This window comes from Aythya marila (genome assembly GCF_965140915.1).
Source record: "Aythya marila genome assembly, chromosome: 2".
Lineage (NCBI taxonomy): Eukaryota > Metazoa > Chordata > Aves > Anseriformes > Anatidae > Aythya > Aythya marila.
Window position 1 is genome coordinate 96,426,194 of NC_139043.1, and position 24,338 is coordinate 96,450,531.

The 24,338-nt window shown below is 40.3% G+C and overlaps 1 protein-coding gene across 5 annotated transcripts in view; it reads right to left on the reverse strand.

Annotated features, from left to right (window-relative positions):
• Nucleotides 1–15,698, reverse strand: part of STX17 (syntaxin 17) — a 32,084-nt gene extending 16,386 nt beyond the window's left edge. Inside the window, exons 1-3 of one of the 5 annotated variants that reach the window (XM_082753823.1) lie at nt 15,554–15,698; nt 9,785–9,967; nt 3,306–3,371 (exon numbers count right to left, since the gene is read on the reverse strand). In XM_082753823.1, coding sequence (XP_082609949.1) covers nt 3,306–3,371; nt 9,785–9,907 — 189 coding nt within the window. In that variant the 5' untranslated portion in view covers nt 9,908–9,967; nt 15,554–15,698. Of the gene's footprint in view, nt 1–3,305; nt 3,372–9,784; nt 9,968–11,499; nt 11,592–15,043; nt 15,066–15,194; nt 15,282–15,388; nt 15,465–15,553 lie in introns of those variants that run through there. The other 4 variants (XM_082753822.1, XM_082753821.1, XM_082753825.1 and 1 more) reach the window with 4 other exon arrangements.
• Nucleotides 15,699–24,338: the final 8,640 nt, after the last annotated feature.

A 24,338-nucleotide genomic window follows, 5' to 3' on the forward strand; every position in this document is an offset into this window, starting at 1 on the left:
GAAAAAGAAATAATTCAATTCTCATTGGACTGCATGCAAAGACACACAGTGACCTGCACTGCCAGTGACGTGGCACGGAGCATGCTGCTCATTACAGACAAATAACAGCACAATGGAAAGGGGCAGGGACAAAGAGCGTTAAGCACACTGCCGTGCTTCAGTGTTGACCCAGCACGAGGCCCTGGACGTGAGGATAAACACTGCACCTGCACGGCCTCACCTTACACAAATGTCAGTGGGCTGAGATGAGGCCAAAACCCTCGAAAAGGCAGAAAGTATTTGATTTGCAGGATCATTTTATACTTATGACTTCGGTCTTTTCCATGCAATGTGTGGTATCTCCACCAGTTATGGAAAAAAAATGAAGCTCTATCTAAGGCTCCCAGCAACAGCTACCTGAAAATTCCCCATGTAAGTATCTGCTTCAGCCACATGTCCTTGGCAGTACGGATGTCCGAGAGCACTCAGAAGCTCCAGCACTTCACTCGCTCTACCACTGTTAGACTACATGGCCCCTAACACTACCCATTACTGTGGCGGCCCATGGAGAGCCCCCGCAGGAGCAGGCCCCGGGCCGGAGCTGCAGCCCGTGGAGAGGAGCCCACGCAGGAGCAGGGGGTCTGGGGGGAGCTGCCGCCCACCCATGGGGGACCCGTGCTGGAGCAGTTTGCTCCTGGTGGATGGATGGATGGACCCCGTGGGACGGAGCCGTGTGGGAGCAGTGCTTGAGGAGCTGCTGCCTGCGGGCAGCCCCCACAGGATCAGTTCAGGAAGAACGAAATGTTGGGGATATGATAAAATGCAGGTTTTGATGCAGGTCAAATAAAATCTAAATCTTGGCTATATTTACCCTACAGATGGCAACAGGCTACAGCAGTGAACTGATTTTACATGACCCTTCCCTGACACCATAAAAAATATTGTATACAAAAGCCATTTTCTTAGTATTTCTGAAAGGGTGTCATAATCTCTCACACAAAGATTTTCCCACTTTCTTCACTTTCCTTTTTAGAAGTTTTTAATGTGGCACCCAGTCACCAGAAAGAAGAGGTATAACACACTTATGCTATCCTTCTATTATAATTTTGACCATCATCAAACGTACAACAGAAGTAATTATTCTGGGTAAACTGAAAATTCAGAAAAATGGCTAATTATGTGCACATGGATTAAATGTAGAGTGGCTGTGCATATATTTGTCTAAAACCTGTGGCGGATGCCTTGGGTCAATATTGATTTAGGGATCCCTAATGTATTTTTACAACATCTAATTTTGAGAGCAAAGTGTGTGCTGCAGAGAACATTTGGTATCACAATAATTAATCTGATTTCTTCACAAACAAACAGATCACAAGTCCATTGGTAAACATTTAAACAGCTTACAGCAAACACATTCTACATGTCGTATAATTTATTATCAAGTACTCTAGACTACTAACTCTTTTAATTAAAACAGAGAGCTACTCCACACTTCTGCATGGACCCTGATACTTATTCTGCTCTGTGGGTATCCATATGTGTGTTAGTGTGTAACCTGCACCCAGATCTAAAAGCAAAAAGTATTATATAAAAAATAAAAAAATCTGTTTTGACTGAAAGTGAAAATGGCAGGCTTTAGGCTCAAGACAAGCATAAATCTTTCTAGAGACAAGTAAGAGTTTTTATTACTAGAGCACTTCATGTATTTAAAAACAACATCCTCAACATGACTGCTATTGCCCTAACTCTTATCAAGAGTTTGTCTTGGTAGACAAATGGTACTCATGATAAGGAGTTCCAAGAGTAGCCTTTCCTACCCCTTATACGTGAAAATAGATTTGAGCACAGACATAGGCAAACACCTGCTTTCTACACACCTGTTAGAATGACATTGTTTTAATAGGACTGATTTTGCAAACACCTTTGGCAGACTCTTTTGCTAACACTAACAATAAACATATTCAAATTTCAAAAGTGTTTGGTGAAAAACATAATAAACATGCAAACCTCCAAATAAGAGAAAAATCAAGTGGATTTCAGGTATAACTTCTTAACATCTACACTATAAAACCTCTTTAATACCTTCCAGTCCTCAAAAAAAGACATGTACCTCTAGCTCTGACTTCTGTCTAATACTGTTGTTCAATTAGGATTAAGTTATTTCTGATTTTTTTCATGCTTTTTTTTTTTTTTTTTTTTTTTTCTGGCCTCATTTCCCATAGGAGTTGGGAAGGTATTGCAACAAACATGGGAACTCACAGTATCATAATTATAAAACACAGTGTTTTAGAACTGTGCTACCCCTACTGGCAAAGCCTGCTTGTCATGAGGCAGTACGGGTCACAAATGGTTTGTTCTGGCAACACAATCATACTCCTGCTCTGAAAACCACATGTGAAACCAACACAAGATGCCTCTCCTGCTGGCTAAAATACATCTGTTCCCAGAGTTTTGCCAGTACAGCAGTGTTATAACCACTGGCTGCTATATCTGCGTCAGCAGAATGTTGTAATGCAGATCTGGTCTTCGTGGTTTTCTGCACTGATAATCTTCTTTGGCTGCGTACTATTTAGCAGCATGAAGACTGATGTTTGGCATTAGCTTTGGCACCATTTTCATCCAGACATGCGTTTTTTTAAAAAACAGATGTGAGATTCCCTGTCTGCTGAGTTATGGTTGACTATGCATGAAGTCACCGAGATGATGCCATGCACACAAATGGGTCTGGTATTTCATCCTTTGATGACATGATGTGTCTAATAATAGATTTGCACACCAAACTAGTAGTCCAGATGTTCTGTGTTTGGGCTGAAACCATACTTTAGAACCAATATTATCTTATTATTGCAATTAACATCATCTAATTTAGTAATGCCATAGGATAGCTTACTGAAGACCAAAGTTTCCAAACTTTGTTTCACTTTAAGCTATACACAAATACTGATTGGGACACCAGCAGTTACTTGTGTATTTCGAGTGATACTCAGTGTCTAAAAATTCACCATAAGTTTACACACCGAAATTTATTATAAGACAGCTTTACTTGAAGAGGTGAGTAAGTATTGTTCAAGAATTCTGAAAATTCCCAGTGATGACCCATTGTTGTTATATGTTTCAAAACCTTTCTGACAGTATTTGCCTCACAATATACAATTAGGAAATCCCTAACCTCTTAAACAAAGTAAAGCAACACCACATACCTGTCAAATCCATCTGTCAAATACACTTCTCTGTCAAGATCTGTCTCTGAAGCAACCAGTATTATATGGAATTTAATAATGGAATATTTAATTCCATTAATGCCATGGTGATTTTAGTATCCTTACCTGAACTGTTCGTCCTGCGTTGATGTGCTCATCGTGCAATCTATCCCAAAGTCTGCATCTTTGATACTAAAATAAAAGAAAAATACTTCATTTTATTGCTATTTTTACCAAGTGGCTAAGCAGAAAAAGGAAAATTCAATAAATAATCACTTTAATTTTCCCAAACTGATGGTAAAATAGCTGAGTTATAGGCATTTAGGCACAGGACAGACTGGAGTAATTATTCCACTAGTTGAAAGCAAGTTTTGCAAAATCATTGCATATGAACACACGTAAACCTTTTTGTCATAAAAATAAATCAATCCCTGCTATTGTTGTCCCTGTGGACTTAACAGATACATACATTGTCATCAAAATAGAGAATTCTTTAGTAAAATGATAGAAAAATAGAAACTGTGGTTCCTGGAATAGGTGCTGAAGCCATCAAAGAATCCAGTTACAATACTTGACAATATTAGGACATTCTTTTAAATTGTTTAAGTAATAAAATATTTACCATGATTTCTGATGTATTTTTATGTAGACGTTAACACCCCAATTGCCTAATATGCGTTGGTCCCAATTAAAAAATCACTTTATCCACAGTGTACATCTTTTAATAATTCTCTGCTTAATTATAGAGGCCAGAGCAACACAGAACACAAGTTACTCATTTTTCTAAAATATGAAAAGAAATATGAATTTACTTCTTGTTTTAAGAGAAAACAGATCTTAATACTGTAGTCTTTTGTAAGAGAAAATGTTTAATGTTAAATTAAGATATATTAAAGTGATTTTTCTAGGAAACTACCAACTTCTGCATAAATTATCATGCCATTAAAATTATTACCATTACTCTGTAAAACAAAACACACAACAAGGCTGTATCAGCATTAGATCTTCCAATTGAGTCACCCCTGAAAAAATACTGAAACAAGAATTTCTGAGGGGGGAACAAGAAGGGTTTGGGGAAAAAATATCTTTTCAATTTCAACCGACTACGATACACTGTCCACATTCTCAATAATGAAAAAAAGGAATTTTCCCAAAGAAGAACAATAATTCCTTAGGAAACCTTTACTGCTCTTAATCATTTCTAGCAGAAATGCTCAGAACGTTTATTGAAAGCACTGCTTTGAAATTCATAGTATGCAAGTGATGACGTCAAACAATTCAGTGACTTAATACACCTGGGGCAATGGCATTCACATGGGCAGAGAATTCTTCCTTCTTAACCTCTCTTTCCTTAACTTTTCAGAATACCCCCTGCATTCATTTTTGTAGCAGGCAGTGCCCACCAATGTTTCTAAAATCTTAATAAATGTCAGTTTAGACAATAAACGTCTTAGGCAAACGTATACACTGTGATGAAGACTGCAGTAAGACCCAGATTTCTTATTTTCTCATTTTGTGTCACCTCTCCTTTAGGTATCTTCTCACCACATCAACGGTCCCTAGCCAAAGACAGTGTTTCACAAAATGCTTTTTAACTTTGGCACAGTCACAGGAAACAAAATTAAAACTGAGAGCAACAGAGAAAAGAATGCTATGTCTTACAACACTATTATTTTTTTTTTAGGATTAAGCATAATCTTTTTTTAGCATTCGCATACATATAATGTATATTAATATAACATTATAATATATAATAATAAATTATATATATATATATATATTTTTTTTTAAGGACAGTCACCTATCGCCAACAAATTTCAGGGCAGCGTGCCACTATCTCCACCTCTCCACCTTACTTTCATCTGACAGAGGCTAACAGAAAGCTGAAACTCCTTTTGATATGCATGCATTTTATAACCTGATTTGGAGTGAAAGGCCTTCTAATCCAGATAACATGCTTTAAAAAAAAAAAAAAAAAAAAAGAAGTTTTTGGGTAAAAAAAAATGAAATTAAAAACAAAAACAAGAATAGATTACTGATTTCTTAATGTTTAAATCTTTAGAAAGGCTCACATGTAAAGTTGAACTCCAAAAAGTGTTTCCTTGTCACCTTTGAGAAGCGATGCTATGATGATGGATATATGGTAGACACTTCCTCTGGAAAGGTATACTCAAGGTCAAATTTCATTATATATTGATTTTATAGTTTCTTCAAACAGTGATTTAGTAGATTAATTGTTTGGACTATCTCTGGAACCTCAGGTTTAAATCAATATTCATGAAATGAGGTTAGAGATATTGGCTTCATCATAAGTAAATAATGTTGCTGCTCTAAGCAATTTGACATAATTAGTGATTTTTGCTTAAAAGTAGCCTGTAAAATAAACAAGACTAGATTCTACAATATTATCCTTTTACCCCAGGGATATTTGGTTTGCATGGCTGAAAGTTAATTTTACAAAAAATATTTTTGAGAAAACCATTTAAGCTGCTGATGCTGACAGCTCACAGAAGCACTGTAACACATTCATTACGGTTAAAATGCCATCATTGTATATAAGATGTACAAATGTAAACGATTATGGAAGTACTTCAACCAAACTACTGCTAATGTTCTGATCATTCACAAATATCTAGAGTGATAGATTTCAAATTCAGGTTTGCTGTATTTTTGTTCTCACGTTCTCATAAAGCTATCAATAGGGTAAACTTTGAAATATTGATAGTTCTTACAGCTCGAAAACTATTTAAAAAAAATAAAGAAACTCAAATTTTTATAATGTTACACAAAGTGTGGACTTTTTAAAGAATCAGACATTCAGGGACTAATTTTATACTCGTATGTATTACTTCTCATAAATGCTCATGTCACATTTTTTTAATCAATACACAGAACCTCTGAAGTCTTCAGTACAGCTGAATACCTCCTGGTATAGTTACCAAGTGTTTACTTAAAAGTTTTAGGAATAGTTACTCGTTTCTAATAATTCCACTTGTTACTAATTCCAGTATCAAATTTGTCAAGACTGACACTATCTGGGGATGCAGACATTTTCTATTAATGGCTAACCGAAATAAGAAAGACAAATCTGTACTGAATATTTACTGCCTCTTCTAGCTTTCAAAACAGAGATGTTTTGAGGAAATGCACTTAACGCCTTAATTTTAAGATCTGTGTTTACAAGTATTTAAGGGTTTTTCTGATATGCAAATTTATTATGTTGACTGAACAGATCATTCACACTGACATCATCAACAACCTAAAAAATTCAAGGAATGCCCTAAATACTTTCAGATTGCCTCAGATTTTTACATTCAAAATGTAAATTTTCTGCACTTTCTTATAGACTCTAGAATTTCTAGATTCTAGAATGTCATCCTTCCTAAGATTCTCCCTTCTGTCTGCAAAACAAGAATGCTTAACTCGTTTGAGCTGCTGGCTCAACAAAGACTTCAGTTTAGCAACCCCAGGCTGAACTAAGTGGAAATGTGTATTATCCCTTTCCATGGTGACACTATCTGGGTAGATACGGCGTAATTATTCTTTGTTTAAATACCTAAGAGATTTTCAGCAGGATCGACCACGAGCTGGCTACTCCTCCTCACCAGCCATGCACATGGAGCAAATGTAGCAATTCCCGAGGTCATCCCCCATTACAGCACCCAATGCCATTTGAAGATTCTTGTTGGGGTGTTTATGGATGCTAAATAAGTGGGTTTTTTTGTTTTGTTTTGTTTTCTGTTTGTTTGTTTTTTTCCCATATGTGAACAATACACAGCAAAGATTCTATCTAGCTGGACAAAGTGATACTCCTCCAAAAACATTCAAGCAGCATAACAGCTATGCTCATCCCCTCCACTGTCCCTCCCTAATTACACCATCGACTTTCAAAGTGCAAGAAAACAATTTGTGCCCTGTTAATGTGCCTTGTTAACCATTTCCCATTCTGTACTGACAGGTCAGCCTCCCCTCCCATCAACACTCTACCTTTTTTCCATGACCACCCATTTGCTCCTCTCAGGCAAGGACACAGCTTTTATGCCATCCTCTATTTAGTGGAACAACTTAGCTACCAGGACTGTCTCTATTTGAACAAAACACACATTACAAAGCTCTCTAAACGCCCTGAATTCCACCCTATCTCATATTATTCTTTGCTAGCTGCCATTAGCTAGTTCTGCAGCCACTGCTAGGCACTGGCCACGCACGCCGAAAACGTACGCTCTGATCCTGGAGGCTGTAAGCTTCTCCAGAGCAATTCAGCAGGCGAGGCTCCTTTCTTCCCATATCCTCTCACCCAAATCAAGCTAATACTGACTCTGGATCTCTATCACTCTGTAGTCTGCCTACAGAGCTGCAGCAAAGTGGCTGATTCCAAGGCAAGAAAATGCTGAATCCACGGGCATCTAGGTAATGTAATGAATTAGACAAATATAGAATAACAGAGAGTAAACAATACGCTGTGACTGAAAAAATAGCTCATCTCATTAAGAAGCTATTGCTTCAGGCAAATATTGTACTACTACACTTTTCAATTTGTGAATATTGCAGTTCATATCCTTATTGCAGCCTTATTACACCCTTAAGGAAAGGAGTCCAACTATTATCAGCCATCATGAGTCCCAGCAGTCCCAGGTCTTCCTCTGTCCCAATTCTTCTCTCTTTCTACTGTCAACCACCACTTCCACTTTGCATCCTGAGGTACTTCTTCACAAGCTCCCCATTCAACTCTTTATCCTCTATTCACATGACCCAGGAGAAGATTCCTCTTGCACACAAATACAGGAAAGAAAACAGAAAAATAAACTCCCTGTTTTCATCCAGATTCATGACGAATCAAATTGGCAACTCCAGGATTTCTTGTAATTTCTAGCCACAGGAGTACGCTCAGCATTGGGTAAATCTTCAGTAACCTTCAGCTGGTGGAGTTTAACCAGTGTCTACTGAGTACCTGCAAACCATTTTTCTTTTTCAGAATCACACCTCCTGGCCAAAATATAGCAGACTTTTACAGGCACAGCAAAATGTACAGTTTTAACGAAGACCACCCCACAAACAGATCTGAAGTTACTGTTCCAACCATGTCACTGCTTTTGAAAGAAATGACTATCGGTAAGCTATCACCCACTTGCTATCCCTTACGCTAACCATTTCTTATAAAAAGAAATGACTAGCACTTAAACAACACATTATTTTCTGACTACAAGGATTTATTCTCCCTCCTCCCCATCCCCAAACTACTCAAGGCAGAAACCTGGCGTGGAAAATTTCATCCTAAAGGTTGCACACTTGGTAAAGTTACAGTAAAATTAAGGTAAAGTTGTGAACAACTGACAGCAGCAAAATGTAAGTTTCAACAATAACATTACACACACCCTTCAGACCACGCCTGTCGGGAAATTAAAATCATGTTCACAAATGATCATGTTTTCTTCCAACTTCTTAATTTGTTCCACATGTGGTAAAAAAATCTGTAGATGGCTGTCCTGCACAGATTTACATATACACTGGATTTTATATAGTGCGAATAAGCCTGTGAAACTACTAAGAGGTATGATTTTCCACAAACGTGTACAGAATTTTGCAGAACACTGGACACTACTTGTCACTCATTTTTCTGTGGTGGTAAGCATAATCTTTTCTAAACAAATACGTATTTTATTAGTAATTTCAAAATTTCCATCGCAGCGTTGATATTATGACTGTGTGCTCATCTACTGAGTCACTCGCTCTCTTCTTTTTTTATTGGTGTCACTTGTTCTAGTAAATCTCTTACCACCGTCCTTGATGAACTGATGTTTCAGTTTCCATGGGCTAATGGGCTACATATTTATTCTAATAAACAGTGGTTATGTTTTGAGTCTAAAATCAGATCGCCAGTACTGCTGAATTGTTACAACTGTCCCTGGCAAGCTTTTGTCCAGGTCAAATGGCTCTCTTATTTAAAGAATTTCTGCTGTTTAGAGGCTGACACAGCAGTGTGGATGTAGCCATCCTGTTTTTGCAGAATATGAGGGTATTACAATATGGACAAAGGCCATTTCATGCCAGACAACTGTGCTGGGGGTGTTTATTTTAGAAGTATATGCATGGCCATAGCATACGCAAGAATTTAATTCAACACTATTTTTTCTTGGAAACATATTCAGTTTTACTACCAAGAGTGAGCTAATACCAACAAGAAGCATGTAACCATGCTAAAAATGTGGTACTATTATTTTCCATTTTTTTCAGTTTTAGAATTTAATCTATTTATTTTAGCTCAGTTTAAAAACCTATATAGAAAAAGATAGGTATGAACGGTAAATTATTCAGAATAGTTGGCCACAAACAAGTGAATTAAAATAAGAATATTAGCATGCTTTCCTTAACACAGCTTCTTAACAGAAAACAGTAGTGGTTCTCACTCTGTAAACTGACTGGTTCCCACAAATGTTACGGCCTTTGTACATACTGAATGACCAGACAATAATACAGAAGTTTCATTTTCAGCCAGAACTAAAACATTTAATAATCAACTTTTCATTGAAATCTGTGCATAACCTTTCAGGATGACAGCTTCTATACTGTAAAAAGAGCTATATTAGTAAAAAGCGAACACTAACCTTCTCAATGTTTATTTGGTGTTTTCTTAATCTCTCCAAATCTGTCGGAATTGCCACTTTGATGAACTTGTGAATGGCGGGTTCGATTCGACGGAGCTTAACTTTTTCATCATCTTCAGACATCCTAAAAAGCCCCCTTCGAGCTAGTATTTGCACAATATACCTTTACCAAGGTAAAAAACCCTAAAAGAAAACAAAAAATAAACACAAAGAAAATTACAGGCTTACAAAATGTAATCATTTAGATTCACTTTAAAAAAAGTGAATTCACTTTTTAAAAGCAAGCAAAAGAAGGTAATTCCATTTTTCCAATAATTTCCACATCTACTCCAAAACCACATTTGAGCAGCATTAACTACTTAAAAATGCATACCTTATTAGCATTTTTATTTACATGTAAATGCATTATTCCCCTATCTTTGCAGGACTTGGGGATCATTTTTCACAGATAAAATTTAACAATAACAACAAAAAAAAATAGCTAGCTAAATATGGCAGATGCAAATGTGTGTTGCAACAAAAGGATACGTAGAAGGCTTTGGTTGAATAAAGCTTGTGATTAGATGCTTTGGTTGATCAGAGTTCAAGTTTTGCCAATTAACATTCTGAATCATCTGAAAAATTGTAAAACATATCCTGAAAAGGCTCCACAATAAAATTAAGTCTGGAATTTCCCTTTCTAGAAAGAGCAAGAGCATCTGACTGAAAGTTTCCACTCCACGTTGCATTTGTCCCTTGCTGGTGACTAAACCCTTTGTGGGATGATGCCTTAAACAGGTTACTGAAATATTGCAGAATCAGTACCTAGGCCTCCTGAATTTTACTCCTTGCAAATGTAAAAAAAAATAAAACAACAACAAAAAAAAAACAAAAACACATAATTTCAAAGTTTCCCTTCTCTAGAATAAGATATGTATATAATAACAGGTATATAGCTGTATATAACAGCATTTATATACAGAGTACATGACTAATATAAAGGAATTCCACTATGCTGACTGCACACAACAGACAAGAAAAATTATTGTGAGATAATGGAGATAATGTTGTAGTTTTAGTACTGCATAAGCAGAGGTTATTTAAATGAGATTTTCTTTCTATATTAACAAAAACAGGAAGTCGAAGTTGAATTAAGGGCAGACGTGTATGAGAAAGTTTTGTACAACTGCGTGAGTAAAAAGACACATGCTGAATTAGTTATCTTAAATTACTTGTACTACGACAGCAGCTACATCAGGTTACTCTTCCAGCAAGCGAACTAATTTCAAGTAATTAAACCAGCGTAATCCTCCTGCTACAGATCAGGCCCAGCAGAATGTAACAGGTAAAGAAAAATCTATTTTTCACGCAGCCAAGTGTATTATTAACGTTAAAATTACACGTTATTTTTCATTTCGGGAGCATTCAGGTTTTTGTGAGCTCTGTGGTTCCCATCAGCAGAGAGACCTTCATGGCAGACACCAGTTGATTTCGGTCTTGACTGAACCAGTCAGGGAGATACTTACCAAGGAGCCTTAAAAACCCCTTCCTTACCCAGTGCATTTATATTAATAGTTCTTTGTCCAACTCTTCAAATAAACACGCAGTGGGCAGCCTCACCTTTTTCAGGATGTAACAAGAACTTTATATCCTTTTGTGCTGCTTTACTCTTTCCACCTAAACACACTACACCTAAATGCAAGGTGATAAAACATACACCTGGTCTTTTACTATACCTTGGTCACCACAGTCCTTAAAGCTTTTGAAAAAGCCTCTTGTATCTCCCAGTTGAACTCCATTTTGACCAGACTTTTTTCTACCGTGAACAAAAGACAAAAAGCATCCTATGCCAGACTGTAATACTTCCTCTCTTTGAGCACACATTTAATTTCCTGACAGCTTATAAACTAATCCACTAGTTTATGAGCTAGAATTAATTAAAAATTGGTTCCTCAAAGAAATTTAGTCTCCAAATCGTGCTTTTCTTTAACACCGAACCGTGCTGAAGAGGAGACGACGCAATTTCTTCGGCCTTCTCACACAACGTGAACTAATGGAAAACCACAGCCCGTTGTGCACTAGCACAAACACAGCTGAGAGCGAGCTAAATTCACCCTCACGTGGTACCTAACCTTTACTGGTATCTAGAGATCGATAAGAATGTTAAGTCACCTAACCTGTTGGTTTTCAAATTGTTCCGCTGTGAAAGGAGAGTTAATGTAGCCATACATCTTGAGCAGGCAATCTGAATACAGCCATGGCTTAAAATTCAAGTATTTAGCTGCACACAGGGCTCTGGGCAGTCATCTTCTCCACCCCATCCCAATTCCCAGACTGTGAATTCACCAACACAACAGTGTCTAAGAGCCTTTTTAAGGCACCGATGCCTACCATTCACTGCAAACTAAGAGCGAGAAATTTAGGAAGAAACATAAAAACTCCTTATGTTCTCTTCTGTTTGATGTTTTCTCATACAATACAGCAGCTTTCACAATAAAAATTCTAACCTATAAATTATCAATAAGAAAAAATGCAAGAAAGATTTACCTTTTTTTTTGAAGTTAATACGATATGCTAAATAAAGTTATCTTCACATGGTTGTGTGCTAACACTACGTCAGTTCCAGACGCAATGTCAAGGAAATCTACGCTTTCTTGCATAATTTATTGTGTTTGTGTTTTTCTAAGGATAACTTCAGTAATTTCCAAAGCTTTAACACCTGTTTCTTGAGTAATCACAGAAAAACAGTACAGCTTAGGTTGGAAGGGATTTTCAGAAGCCACCCAGCACAAGCCAGATCTGGTTGCACAGGCCCTTGCCCAGTTAGACAGCCACTCATGCCCTCTTCAGACCCCTGCTCCAGTGTTTGACCATTCTTCAGGTTAAAAAGAAACCAACAAATCCACAAAAACCTTCCCTGTATCAAATCCAGCTCGTGTCCATTCACTCTCACATTACTGCCATGTGTCTCCAGAAGAAGTCTACTCAACACCTTCCCGCACACAGCAGCAAGGTCTCCCTTTCCTCCAACTTCTCTTTTTAAGGCTGGCCAAACTCACACCACCCAGTTTCTCCCAGTTTATCGTGTGCTTCCCCAAACCATCTTGCTGGTCTCACCAGTGCCAGAGAAGAAGAGTCAATCCCTTGACTCTCTGTCCCTCAGCCATATTGAGGGACATTCCTCTCTATGGGTACTTACCAAGCTCCAAGCCCAACCAAATCTAGACTTCTGTGAGCCTGGAATATGCTGATGTGATTCTCTAAAATACATCTAAGTTTGAGCAAAAAAGCTGGAGAGAATACCATATCATTAAATCAGTAATTAAAAGTTAGATAAAACCATACGTAATTAACTGCTCCTCATTATATTCACTGTGCAAGATAATTTGATAAACAAAGAAATTACAGAATCTTGTCATTTCAAACACTGATGCTATAGGCCTCTTAGAGATTATCTCATCCAAAATTCATGTACCAAAATTCAATTATATTTCGGTGACACAAGTAACACTTAGTGCTCAAGACCCAGATGCAGCATAATTTTCAGTTGTGTTAATAAATAATAAAAAAGATATATCCAAAGTATACCACAGGAGCATTATCAAAAGATTAGGAGGTGGCAAAAATTATATATACCTCTCTTTTTAATATTTACATTTTCTGGAGATGGCCTCAAACTTGAACTATGATTATGAACTAAACTTAGAATAAAGAGTATCATTAACTTGGTGTCTGCACTTCTGAAAATCACCTATGATTCCTACCACTTGAGGAACTCCAGTTTCTTCACCCCATACACTTCAAATTATTTAAGGGTATCTTACATAAAGGATTAGTCTACACGCTATTGCTTAAAAGCACTTTTCACAAAGCAACAGGACCTGAGGCATTTCACTGGCTTGATCTTTATTTTACTAAATAAATGGCTATATAAAGCATACAAGATCCTTAAATAATAAATCACTTCTTCTCACAGATAGTGGAGGTCCAAGCAGCATATGCTATCACATTTCACTTTTTGAGTCAGATAATGGTAAAGGGTGAAAGGATTTTCAGACATAAAATTCCAAACTGTGAAAGTGTGAATTTAATTCTGACAGTAGCCCGAAATCTCCACTTATTCTGTGGCAGCGCATAGAAATCACACAGTCACATAGCTGTAGTCAGTCAGAAAAGTCTTGCTATGACGGTAACATGCTTGTATCAAAAATTTCAGTAAATGCTGTTACATGAACCAAACGTAATGTGAACTTCTGGTAAACTGCATAGTGTTCTCCAAAGGAAAAAGCAGAATAAATCTGAAGAGTTCTGCTCACCCAGAGAAATGCTGACCTGAAACACTTCTCAGAGTAGTACTGGCCTCAAAACTGAGTGGCAAAGAGTATTTGCTACTGCTCTCTTGGCCTGTAGTGAGTGAGGAACGTGTGGGATACAGCCGGGGTGCACTTTGGTTCTGGACTACACCTTTCTGCACTTGCTATGAAAGGAACTAGAGGAAAGCAGCTGTGTTAGGCTGAAACACACGGTGACTAGCCCTGAAGTGCCCATGAAGCGACGTGAACATCCACTTAGTGGGGTGAAGAGCTGCCCACGTGGCATCTCCTGCAGAACCACCAGGATCAGCGGCTGTACGTGGCGGGCTGAAAGCTGGGGCTGTGTTTCCCGGTGGATCTGTGCCCTCGTGGATCCAGCACGACAAACTCGATCTGGATAAGGCGAGGGCACATGACTGCATTTTGAGAGGCACGGGGCAAACACGTCAGGCCTGTTGCGTTGTTTGCCTCACACTTTTAAGCCAGCTACAGAAGGCCAGACATCACGGGACAAACACCAGCATTTCCTGGGCACCGCTGAACCGGCAGGGCGAGCTCAGGGCAGCTCAGCAGCCGCAGCACCCGTCCCACAACGCCCCGCAACCTGCAATTAGGGCCCTAACACGGATTTTTCTGTATTCCTGGACCACGGCTGCAACAGGTGGCCCAGGCCTGAGCGTCCCCCACCCTGCCAGGGCAGGCCAGGGGCACAAGCAGCGAGCGATGGGGGACATAAGGAAACCTTTATGTCCTACACGCCCTACACCAGCTCCCCTCTCCTGAAGGGCACAGAAACCCTCCTGAAACGCAGCGCCGAGCCACTCGTCACCCTATGCCGTACCTTCTCCCAACCCCGTGCTGACCCAGCGACTTGTGGCCACCTTCACCAAACCCAAACCCACCCAGATTCCCCCCAAACCCCCCAAACCCCTCCCTGCGCCCCCCGCCCGGGACACCCCCGGCGCACCCGGGCTGCGGGGGAGGCGGCCCCAGCGGGACGGGCCCCGGGGCTGGGGCTCGGGGCTTGGGGTTGGGGCTCGGGGCTGGGGCTCGGGGCTTGGGGTTGGGGCTCGGAGGGGGTCACGGCGCCGCCCCGCAGCCCCCCACCCGGCTCCTACCGGCAGGGCACGACCGCAGGCAGCGAGCCCCGGCTGGGAAGGGGAAGCGAAAGCGAAAGCGGCCGGGCCGCCATCGCCGGAACCAGCCGGCAGCACCCGGCCTCCTCCTTTTTCCGTCCTTCCGTCCTCCATCCCTCCGTCCCTGCCTCCCCTCGGCCCCTCCCGGTCCCGGTTCCCCCGCCGCAGCCCCTCACCATGCGGCGGCTGGGAGCGGGGCGCTGGCAGGGAGCTGGCTGCGATCCCCCCACCCCGCGGCGGGGAGGAGGCTGTGCCCCGCCCGCCACGCACACGGGGCACAAACACACAAATAGACACAAAAACACACACACCCCACGTACACCATACACACAAACACACACCTCTTCGCCTCCGGTTTGCCCCCGAGGCGGCCGAGGGAGCCGCAGCCAAGCAGGGCAGGGGCTGGGGCTCGCCCCGCTGTCAGCCCCGCCAGCAGCCGCGGGGGGAAGGTGAAATAAATGGCTGCGTCTGGAGGGCGGCCACGGGTTACCCGGTGCCCACCACATATTTTAAGAGCTTTTCTTAAATCCCGTTTGTACGTCATACAGTGTAACAGAGTTAAAGCCCGGCACATTGCCCAGTGGGGTGCTAGGGGTCACAGAATCACAGGATGTCACGAGTGGGAAACCGCCCACAAGGATCACCCAGTCCAACTCCTTGCTCCACCCAAAAATCAGACCCTATGTCTGAGAGCACTGACCAAGCACTTCTTGATCTCTGTCAGGCTCCGTGCCATGACCATGTCCCTGGGCAGCCTGTCCCAGTGCCCGACCACCCTCTGGGTGCAGACCCTTTCCCTACCCCCCAGCCTGACCCTCCCCTGTCCCAGCTCCATGCTGTCCCCTCGGGTCCTGTCGCTGTCCCCAGAGAGCAGAGCTCAGCGCCTGCCCCTCCGCTCCCCTCGTGAGGGAGCTGCAGGCCGCCATGAGGCCTCCCCTCAGCCTGCTCTGCTCGGGGCTGAGCAAACCCAGGGACCTCAGCCACCCACATGTGTCTTGCCCTCTAGACCCTTCACCATCTTCATAGCCCTCCCTTGGACAGTCTCTAATAGTTTTATGACCTTAGGAGATACAAAGCATGAGGCTATAAGAAACGAATGTAGCCCAGGCCATGCCAGTGAGGTTCCGTTCTCCCCTCACCATGTCCTTTCCCATTTACAGCATTATTCAGAAAATAAGTGTTTAATGAATATTCCAATTTGAAAATAAGTGAATTCTGTTCATACCTTACACTGATAATTAGACCCTATCCCAGTATTTCAACCTCTGGCTACCAGAGCTGCTGCTCCAGGTAGGCATACTGGCAGCTATAGGACAAATTTTCATCTACATAAAGCAAAACATCCAAGGGCAGCCTGCTGTCACTTCTGGTCATTTTGCTGCCTCTGAATAGAGACAGAAAACTGTCTGGCTACCCGGCAATATCTCTATAGCAACAATTAATGAGGATGCTGTGCCACTATTGAAATAGATTTTTTTTTTTTTTAACTGTACTCAATAGTATTAAGAGAACTGACTTAAGATCTCCAATCAAAGATAATTTTGAGGTCATGAACAATATTTATGTTATTTGTGCATCTGTCTGTCATTCCATACCCTTTGGGTCAGTTCTGATCTAGTTCGGAGAACACCTTCGTAGGTTTTGCGAAAATGGGTATTTCAAAAACGTGAATTTTTTTCCTCAGCCAGGAAAAGCAGGCAAAAACCTCAGCTCCTACACATTCTCCTTCTTAGCAGCAATCAGCCAGACAATCAGTATGTATATATTAGCCATCCACTTTGCATACACATCATCCCAGACTGCTAGATGTTTTTTTCGTAGGGCACGTGGGGAAGAAATTGTAGCTACTGCAATTAAAGTTGTTTAGGGGCTAAAGGATCCAAATCCACAGAATCCAGTCTGTTGCTCACAATACAGCTGGATAAGTGCCAGAGTATTTAAAAAATGCTTACAATGATCATATATTTAAAAAATGGTAGTGATGACACAGGCTAACGTAGCATAACCGGTTTGGCACAGATGTTGGGCAGAAACATGGAAGTCCTGACTGGGGCTACAGTCATTAAATGCCAATAATGAAGTGCCACTGAACACATTTTTGTGAAAGAGATTTGACTAAATATAGTTGAATGTAAGTTTGGTTCATAAAGGTAATAATGTTGATATAATAGATTCCATCCAAGTTAGAACAGTGTGCTACTCTTGTAAATACAGCCTGGAATACAAAGTCTATGTAGGTCATAGTAAGTGGATCCAAAACTGGTTCAAATGAGAATTCTCAAGAGACATGATTGTAAGTGAAGATTTGTCATACAGATGTCTTCTGAGGAGGCTTATTCTTGACCTGGTACTATTAGGAGTGACTTGGACAAAAATACAAAATTACTACTCTGATGTTGTAAATAGTAGCAACAGTGGGTCACTTAGATAAAATCCCATGTCCTACTTTTTAAGATAACCTCGTTTATAATAATGCTTTTCTTAAGACAGGCAAATTGAAAGTTGACATTCAAGATAAGGCCTCGGGGCCTCCCTCGAAACCTGAGGGAGAGTAACAGCCATGAGACGACACTGAAAAAGACCTGGGCATTACAATATGTTAGCAGCTGAACATGAGCTCCCAGAGTAAAACTTTTGCTAACTAATACTCTGAAGCAAAGCCAGAGGAACATGAAATGCAACCAGAATGGATGTATTGTCCTTGTTTATAACATTAATTAAACCATTAATGAAATAATGCATCCAGTTTGAGTATCTACACTTCAAAGGGATGTTAAATATTGGAAAGAAGAAAGTTATGAAAGGAATTTTAGATATTTTAAAAGCACAATCCAATGCAGATGAAGAGGTGCCTTTATCATGAGTGTGCTTTATTTGTGTGGCTTAGAGATGTGTGAGGAGTAGAAGCACTGTTGGCTTTCTGTGAATCTCTTTTGAAACAATTCAAAATTGATAATTAAAAAAAAAAAAAAAAAAAAAAAAAAAAAAAAAAAGAAGAGAGAGAGAGAATTTTTCCAAAGGTTTCCAATAGCTTAAGCATACACCGCTGCAGTTTTGCTGTAGTATAGTCAGAGACTCTGTGCAGTCTGATATGACCACTTGGTCTTTTCTGTCTTTAAATGTCTTGACTCCAGAAAAAGACCAAGAAGTCTACCTATGTAGCAGAAAAAAAAAAAAATAATAATAATAATAGGATCCCAAAGATGTTTCCAAAAAGATAGATTTTGTGTGTCTGTGATTTCTAACAGGCAATGTCTGAAGAGCTTCTGGCACATCTCATTGTGCACACAGCATTCATACCCAACTGTCCAGTTTTGCTGCCACTGTTAACATGATCTCCCAGTCAACCCAGCAGTGACTTCAGAGAATTCCTTATTTCTTCAAGGAAGAAAAAAAGACAATGCAAAATGCTGTGGCACTCACAAAGATCATCAAAGGAACAAGAGTTCCACCTTCAGGTCTGGGAAAATACTACCTCTGATGGCAAAAGATACCTCCGAAAAAATGTTAATGTGTAGATGAAGTTGGACTTGCTGAATTGCAGACAGACTCTGACTTGTATTGCATGTCTATGATCATTTTTGAAGGGCTTCTTACAGGTCTGATGGCTGCTTGTATTCTTATGCTGTTATCAGAGAAACTGTTCTGTTAATAACAGAAAAATAAAAAATACAGATCATGAAGACTTCTAAAAGGGTGGAGAACTGCTGCAGATCCAGCTAAGGAAGAGCTTTTGCAGCAGTTTCTTTTTCCACTTGAGTTCATTCTTAGTTCTCAAATATATGGATTCAGAACCGGGATCCAGCTGTGCAATTCATTTAACATGACTCCTTCACTTCATCTTACTGCTCAGCTCTGTTCCCTGCAATCTTTCCTTTATATGTGATCTCTGAGATAACTTGTTCTAGGAATGGTATTTCAGTCAGTGTTGCTCAATAAACACAGAACTTCCCAGATACTTACATTCTGTTCCCAAAGATAGATCTTTTTCCAGTAGAGCATTTCAAGACTCTGTTGCCTTTTTAATACATTATTATTACAGATACACTGGTTTCACTATCAAAAGACTTGCGCTGGCAGGAACTGGTAATAAAGCTTCCATTGTGTCATGGAAAACAGCCCTTACTGTGTTACGGCCAACAGTGCTCTCTCCCACAGCCTCCCAGGAGCACGACATGATTCAAATCGAGATCTCCTTCCAAAACACATCCCTGAAAAACTGAAACACTTTCAGTGAGTTTTGACAGGGCATTTTGAGGAATACAGCATTTTCTGAAACTTTCCGATCTTTAAAAAATACTGCAGGTTAATTTGGGGGGGAAACTGTTAGCTACTGGTGGCAAAAATTATGTTGTAGGTTTTTAGGATTGGTGAAATTCTGATACAGTGTTCTTTAAGTTAATTTGCTGCAAAAGCAGCCCACATTCGATCAAAGATCACCTGTATGGTATTGCAGAAAGGAGGTCTCCCAGGTGGTAATGAAGCAGGAGAGGTTTATTATACATTAGCCTGTTCACCAGAGCAGTGAATAAAGTGTAAAAGTAGGAGGGAGGTCTATTAGGACAAAGCAGATTTTATTTCGAGAGAAACACTTCCTCACTGGTTGCACTGGTTATTTGTGTCTTTTCCAGCACATTCACAGGTCTCACCCGCTGACCTCGATGCACGGCAGCTGCTTTTGATCTGCCCCAGCGATAGCGGAGCAGGAAAGTTGGTAGCTACAGAAACTATCTCCTACAACACCTGGTCCGCAGGAGAATTTCCCTGCTGACAAAAGTAAGCCAAAATAGGCATCTCCAGCTGGTGAGAGCTCGTGCCTGGTGACTCAGGGAACATGCAAGTGCAGCACTTTGCCTGGGGAGTCTTAAATGGCAGGGCTCCTGGCGTGCTTTCCAGCAGTCCACCACCAGCATAACCAAAAGTGATAAAATACTGTAACAGGTATTGCTGGGGTTGTGGCTGGGAACTTCTACATGACTGGAATTTAATTAAGACACTTTTTGTTTTTGTTTTTGTTTTTTCCCCCAACATTTGTTTCATTGCCACTGGATCTGAAGGGGAATTCTCGCCCTCAAAACTAGCGAGAGGCTTTCAGTATGTGCAGTGGCAGTGGCGTATCAGATATTCTCAGTTTCATTTGTAAGGTCACATTAGCAATTTTACTGTATTGCAGGAGAAGGTTCAGATAATTTGGTTAAAATGTTTTCAGCAGGGCTGTGTTTTCGGCCCATTCTTCTCTTGTTATAGGACCAACCTACATCAGTATCAGCTTGAGCCAAATCCCTGCAAGTTCCCCTAAATTAAACAGAAGTTTCTCTACAAGGCACTTTTACCAACTGCAGTAAATGCTCGTTGTTTGTTTTTAGGTAAGGCCTTAGAAATTCTGTATCGAATCTTAATGTCATTCAAGTCAGCGGTAAAATTTCCAGAATGAAATCTAGCAGGGGGAGGATTTCATTCTTTGTCGAGATTACAACATTTCCTGACGCAAGAAAATACAAACTGTAGTCAGGGGGAAAAAAAAATAGAAAGTGGTGACTCAACTGAACAAACATTCATTTATACACTTCAGCCACCATACTCACTAGTAAACATTCCTGCTGTGAAACCACTCGCCCTTGAAAGAGGGATTCAGAATGTCTCTTAGCTGCAAACCAGAGGTATAATGTTGTGGGCTTCCATTCATAAACAGATTAGATGAAACTGGTTTTAAAAGCATTTTTAATTTTTCTGGCTTAATTAGGAAAGCAAGATCCTGCTGATTCTCTAGCACGTGAAGGTCATGAGCAACAGCCTGTTCAATAAAAACTCCAGGGAATTTCAGGAATAAATTAAAATTTATAATATCCTCATTCATTTGGGATGCTTTTTCACTGACTCAACGTTATGACTACTTTTAAGACTTCTGGAGTTGTCTTTGCCTTCCTTCTTCCTTCTTGTGGGACAATCAGAAGGACAGTACATTGTTCAGCTCTGCCCGAAAAGTTGCTCGTGCTCAGAGGTGAGGTGAATAGACATGAGTAGCTCTTTAGCCTGGCTAGTTTGGATTATGAAATATTTATTGGAAATTCTTTTTCTGGAGATAAAACATTTATCAGACTGTTTCTGATATAAAATCCTTCTCAGCCTCCAAGGAGTATCTCCAGTTAATCAGGAACTTCCCTGTCTGCACAGTGACCTAGTAATCTCTATACTGGCTCCAGCAAAGGCTTTGCATGCCATCTAGCTTTGCATTCAACAGTTTCACAAGTGTTCACAAGTGCACAGTTAGGGAAAGCATGTGTGGGTTTTCCTCCTTGACATTCTCCTAGTCTTCAGCATTATTAATATTTTTTTTACATTGGTGGTTTCCTGAACCAGATGTGGTTTGTTTTCTCACTAGCCCCAGTGGATCTCTCTTTCAAATGTTCACCCAGTCTCCCCTACAAAGGAAGCAAAGTTCTTTTCAGCCACAAACCTCTTTGGCAAGGATGATCACGGACCTGCTGCCCTGTGCAAAAAGAGCCTGGCTCTTCTGCACAGTTGACTCCTTTCTACCCTCTCAATGCTACTTGTTATTGTGTAGTTCTCATTTCTGCTCTAAAGTGTCTTTTTATTGGGCTGAAAAGTCCTAGCTTTCTCAGCCACTCCTTGTGGACAGCTACATGTAGTAATGTTGTCTATTGTTTTTCTAACAAACCCTAGTATTCAATATGTCCTTCCTTCCTTCCTTCCTTCCTTCCTTCCTTCCTTCCTTCCTTCCTTCCTTCCTTCCTTCCTTCCTTCCTTCCTTCCTTCCTTCCTTCCTTCCTTCCTTCCTTCCTTCCTTCTTTCCTTCCTTCCTTCCTTCCTTCCTTCCTTCCTTCCTTCCTTCCTTCCTTCCTTCCTTCCTTCCTTCCTTCCTTCCTTCCTTCCTTCCTTCCTTCCTTCCTTCCTTCCTTCCTTCCTTTCTTTCTTTCTTTCTTTCTTTCTTTCTTTCTTTCTTTCTTTCTTTCTTTCTTTCTTTCTTTCTTTCTTTCTTTCTTTCTTTCTTTCTTTCTTTCTTTCTTTCTTTCTTTCTTTCTTTTCTCTTAATTGTCTGAGAAGTTTTCCTGGAAATCTCCACGGTAGCCTCAAAGTCTTGCTTCATGTGGTCATGGCCAGCTCAATGATTGCCTACCCAGCTTAAGAACTGGCCACACAGTTGCACCGAAAGTGATTGAACGCAACATGACAAATAATGTAGTTCTACAAGGAAATGCTTTCACTGACAAGAAAGCAGTTGTCGCTAGGAGGAGACAGGATGAGTCAGAAGTGAAGAGAAGGAATGTCTAAGGTGTAATTCAACATCTCTTAGTAGAAGGTACCTGTGATTTTTAATACATGGCAAGTGGTACACAATTTTAAATATAACTGAAACATTATCTTAATACGACATAAAATATAATATTTCAAATCAGAACCCTCTTTGGTCTTGAACCACTTTATTTCTGACTTACACGTTTTGCACTGTCTATCACTTTCTTTCTATCTACGGAACCCCTCATGACCTGGATCTTTACAGTGATGGTTGCTGGTATTATCTTGAAAAGTTTAAGTTGTTTCTGGCAGACGTCAGACCTTTTTCTCTGAAAGATGCAGAGTAAGAAGGCAGTCACTTACAATTAACTCCTTCAGTGTCTCCTGCTCCTTGGTAGGCATAAACCACGAGGTGGAATACTGGCATAGGATAAATGGCTGAAGTTCAGATGTCAAACACATTTCTTTCTCCCGTGTTAGGCGGCTCTGCTGCAGAGGTGCTCATCAGCACTTCTTGAAAAGAGGAAAGGTCTAGCATCGAAGGTGCCAAGCTGAAGGACGTCAGCTCCTTTGCAAAGCTAGGGAGACCTTTTCACTACCTCACCGGGAGTGTCTTGTGTACACTGGAAGTGTGTAGTGCTCAAATACTGCAACAGTAGAGTGAAGATCCTCCTTAAACAAATAGACACGATCCAAAGAGAATTAATTCCACTGTAAGGGCTGTTTGGTTTTGTTTGTTAGTTTGTTTGTAATAACATCTGAATCTTCCTCTATTTACTTTTAATTTGTCAGTAACAATGTAAAGCCCTGAAGTTCAGTCTTGTAGAGACGGATCTATGTTAAAGTTTCGTCTCAGAGAAAGAAAGCCTCCAAAGCATATTTTAGGCTTTAAAATGTAATTGAAAGTTTGATTTTCTTGAGGAGTACTTTGGGAGACATGTTCAGCTAGCTATGTGGAGAATTAGCCATGCAAGTCCCATTACCGCTAATGCTACTACTAATTCCCTGCACATCACGCTGAATATTTACATTTTCACTTAGTACTTTGATGAGCCATTAAATTATTGGTTTCTTACTGTTACAGTCATCTGACACACAAAAAAAGAAAAAGTCATAAACTGCGGGAAAGACAGTTTTTAGTTAAAGATATTTATTTTTAAAATACCATTATTACGATTTGAATTAAACCCCAAATTATGACTAAAATGGCTTTATTTGTCTCCTCAGAAGTGGTAATTGGATTAATGTTCTGTGAGGCACTGTGAATATAGGTATTTGCTTTGTGTGCAAAAGCTTAGGAGGGGCATTATCTTAATGCTTGGGTGGTGCAGAGTCTCAGTTACTTTAACAGTTTTAAATCCAGGTGGCAAATGTCCATAGGATGGATTTCAATCATTTGTGAACAGTCCTTTCTTACACCAGCTACAGACAGGTAAATCGACCTTGCACTGGTGTGTCACCATGTTGGGGAACCTTGCACATTGACAGCATCATTGACTAATGTGATCAGGTCTCATTTTCAGTCTGTCTGACTACTTCACACTGAGGGTCATCTCTCGGGCTGGACAGGAGACCCAAAGTGAACAGGATGGTGGTGACGAATACAAAACAGCTCATATAAGCCTCAACCTCAGAAGAAACTGAAACAAAATTTCTGTGGTTCTAAGTACAAAGTCTGCTACCCGGCTTTGGGTTTTGTTATGAATTTTACTGCTCCATGGCTATGCTTATTACTGGCCTGTCTGGTCTCTTGCTGTGTCTGCCCTTCAAGAGGAATAATCATCATCATTTTCTCAAGTGAAACACCAAAGATTTGGTGAGAGGGGGTATCAATACCTCAGGACATCACCGTTGTTATTCTCCTTCTTA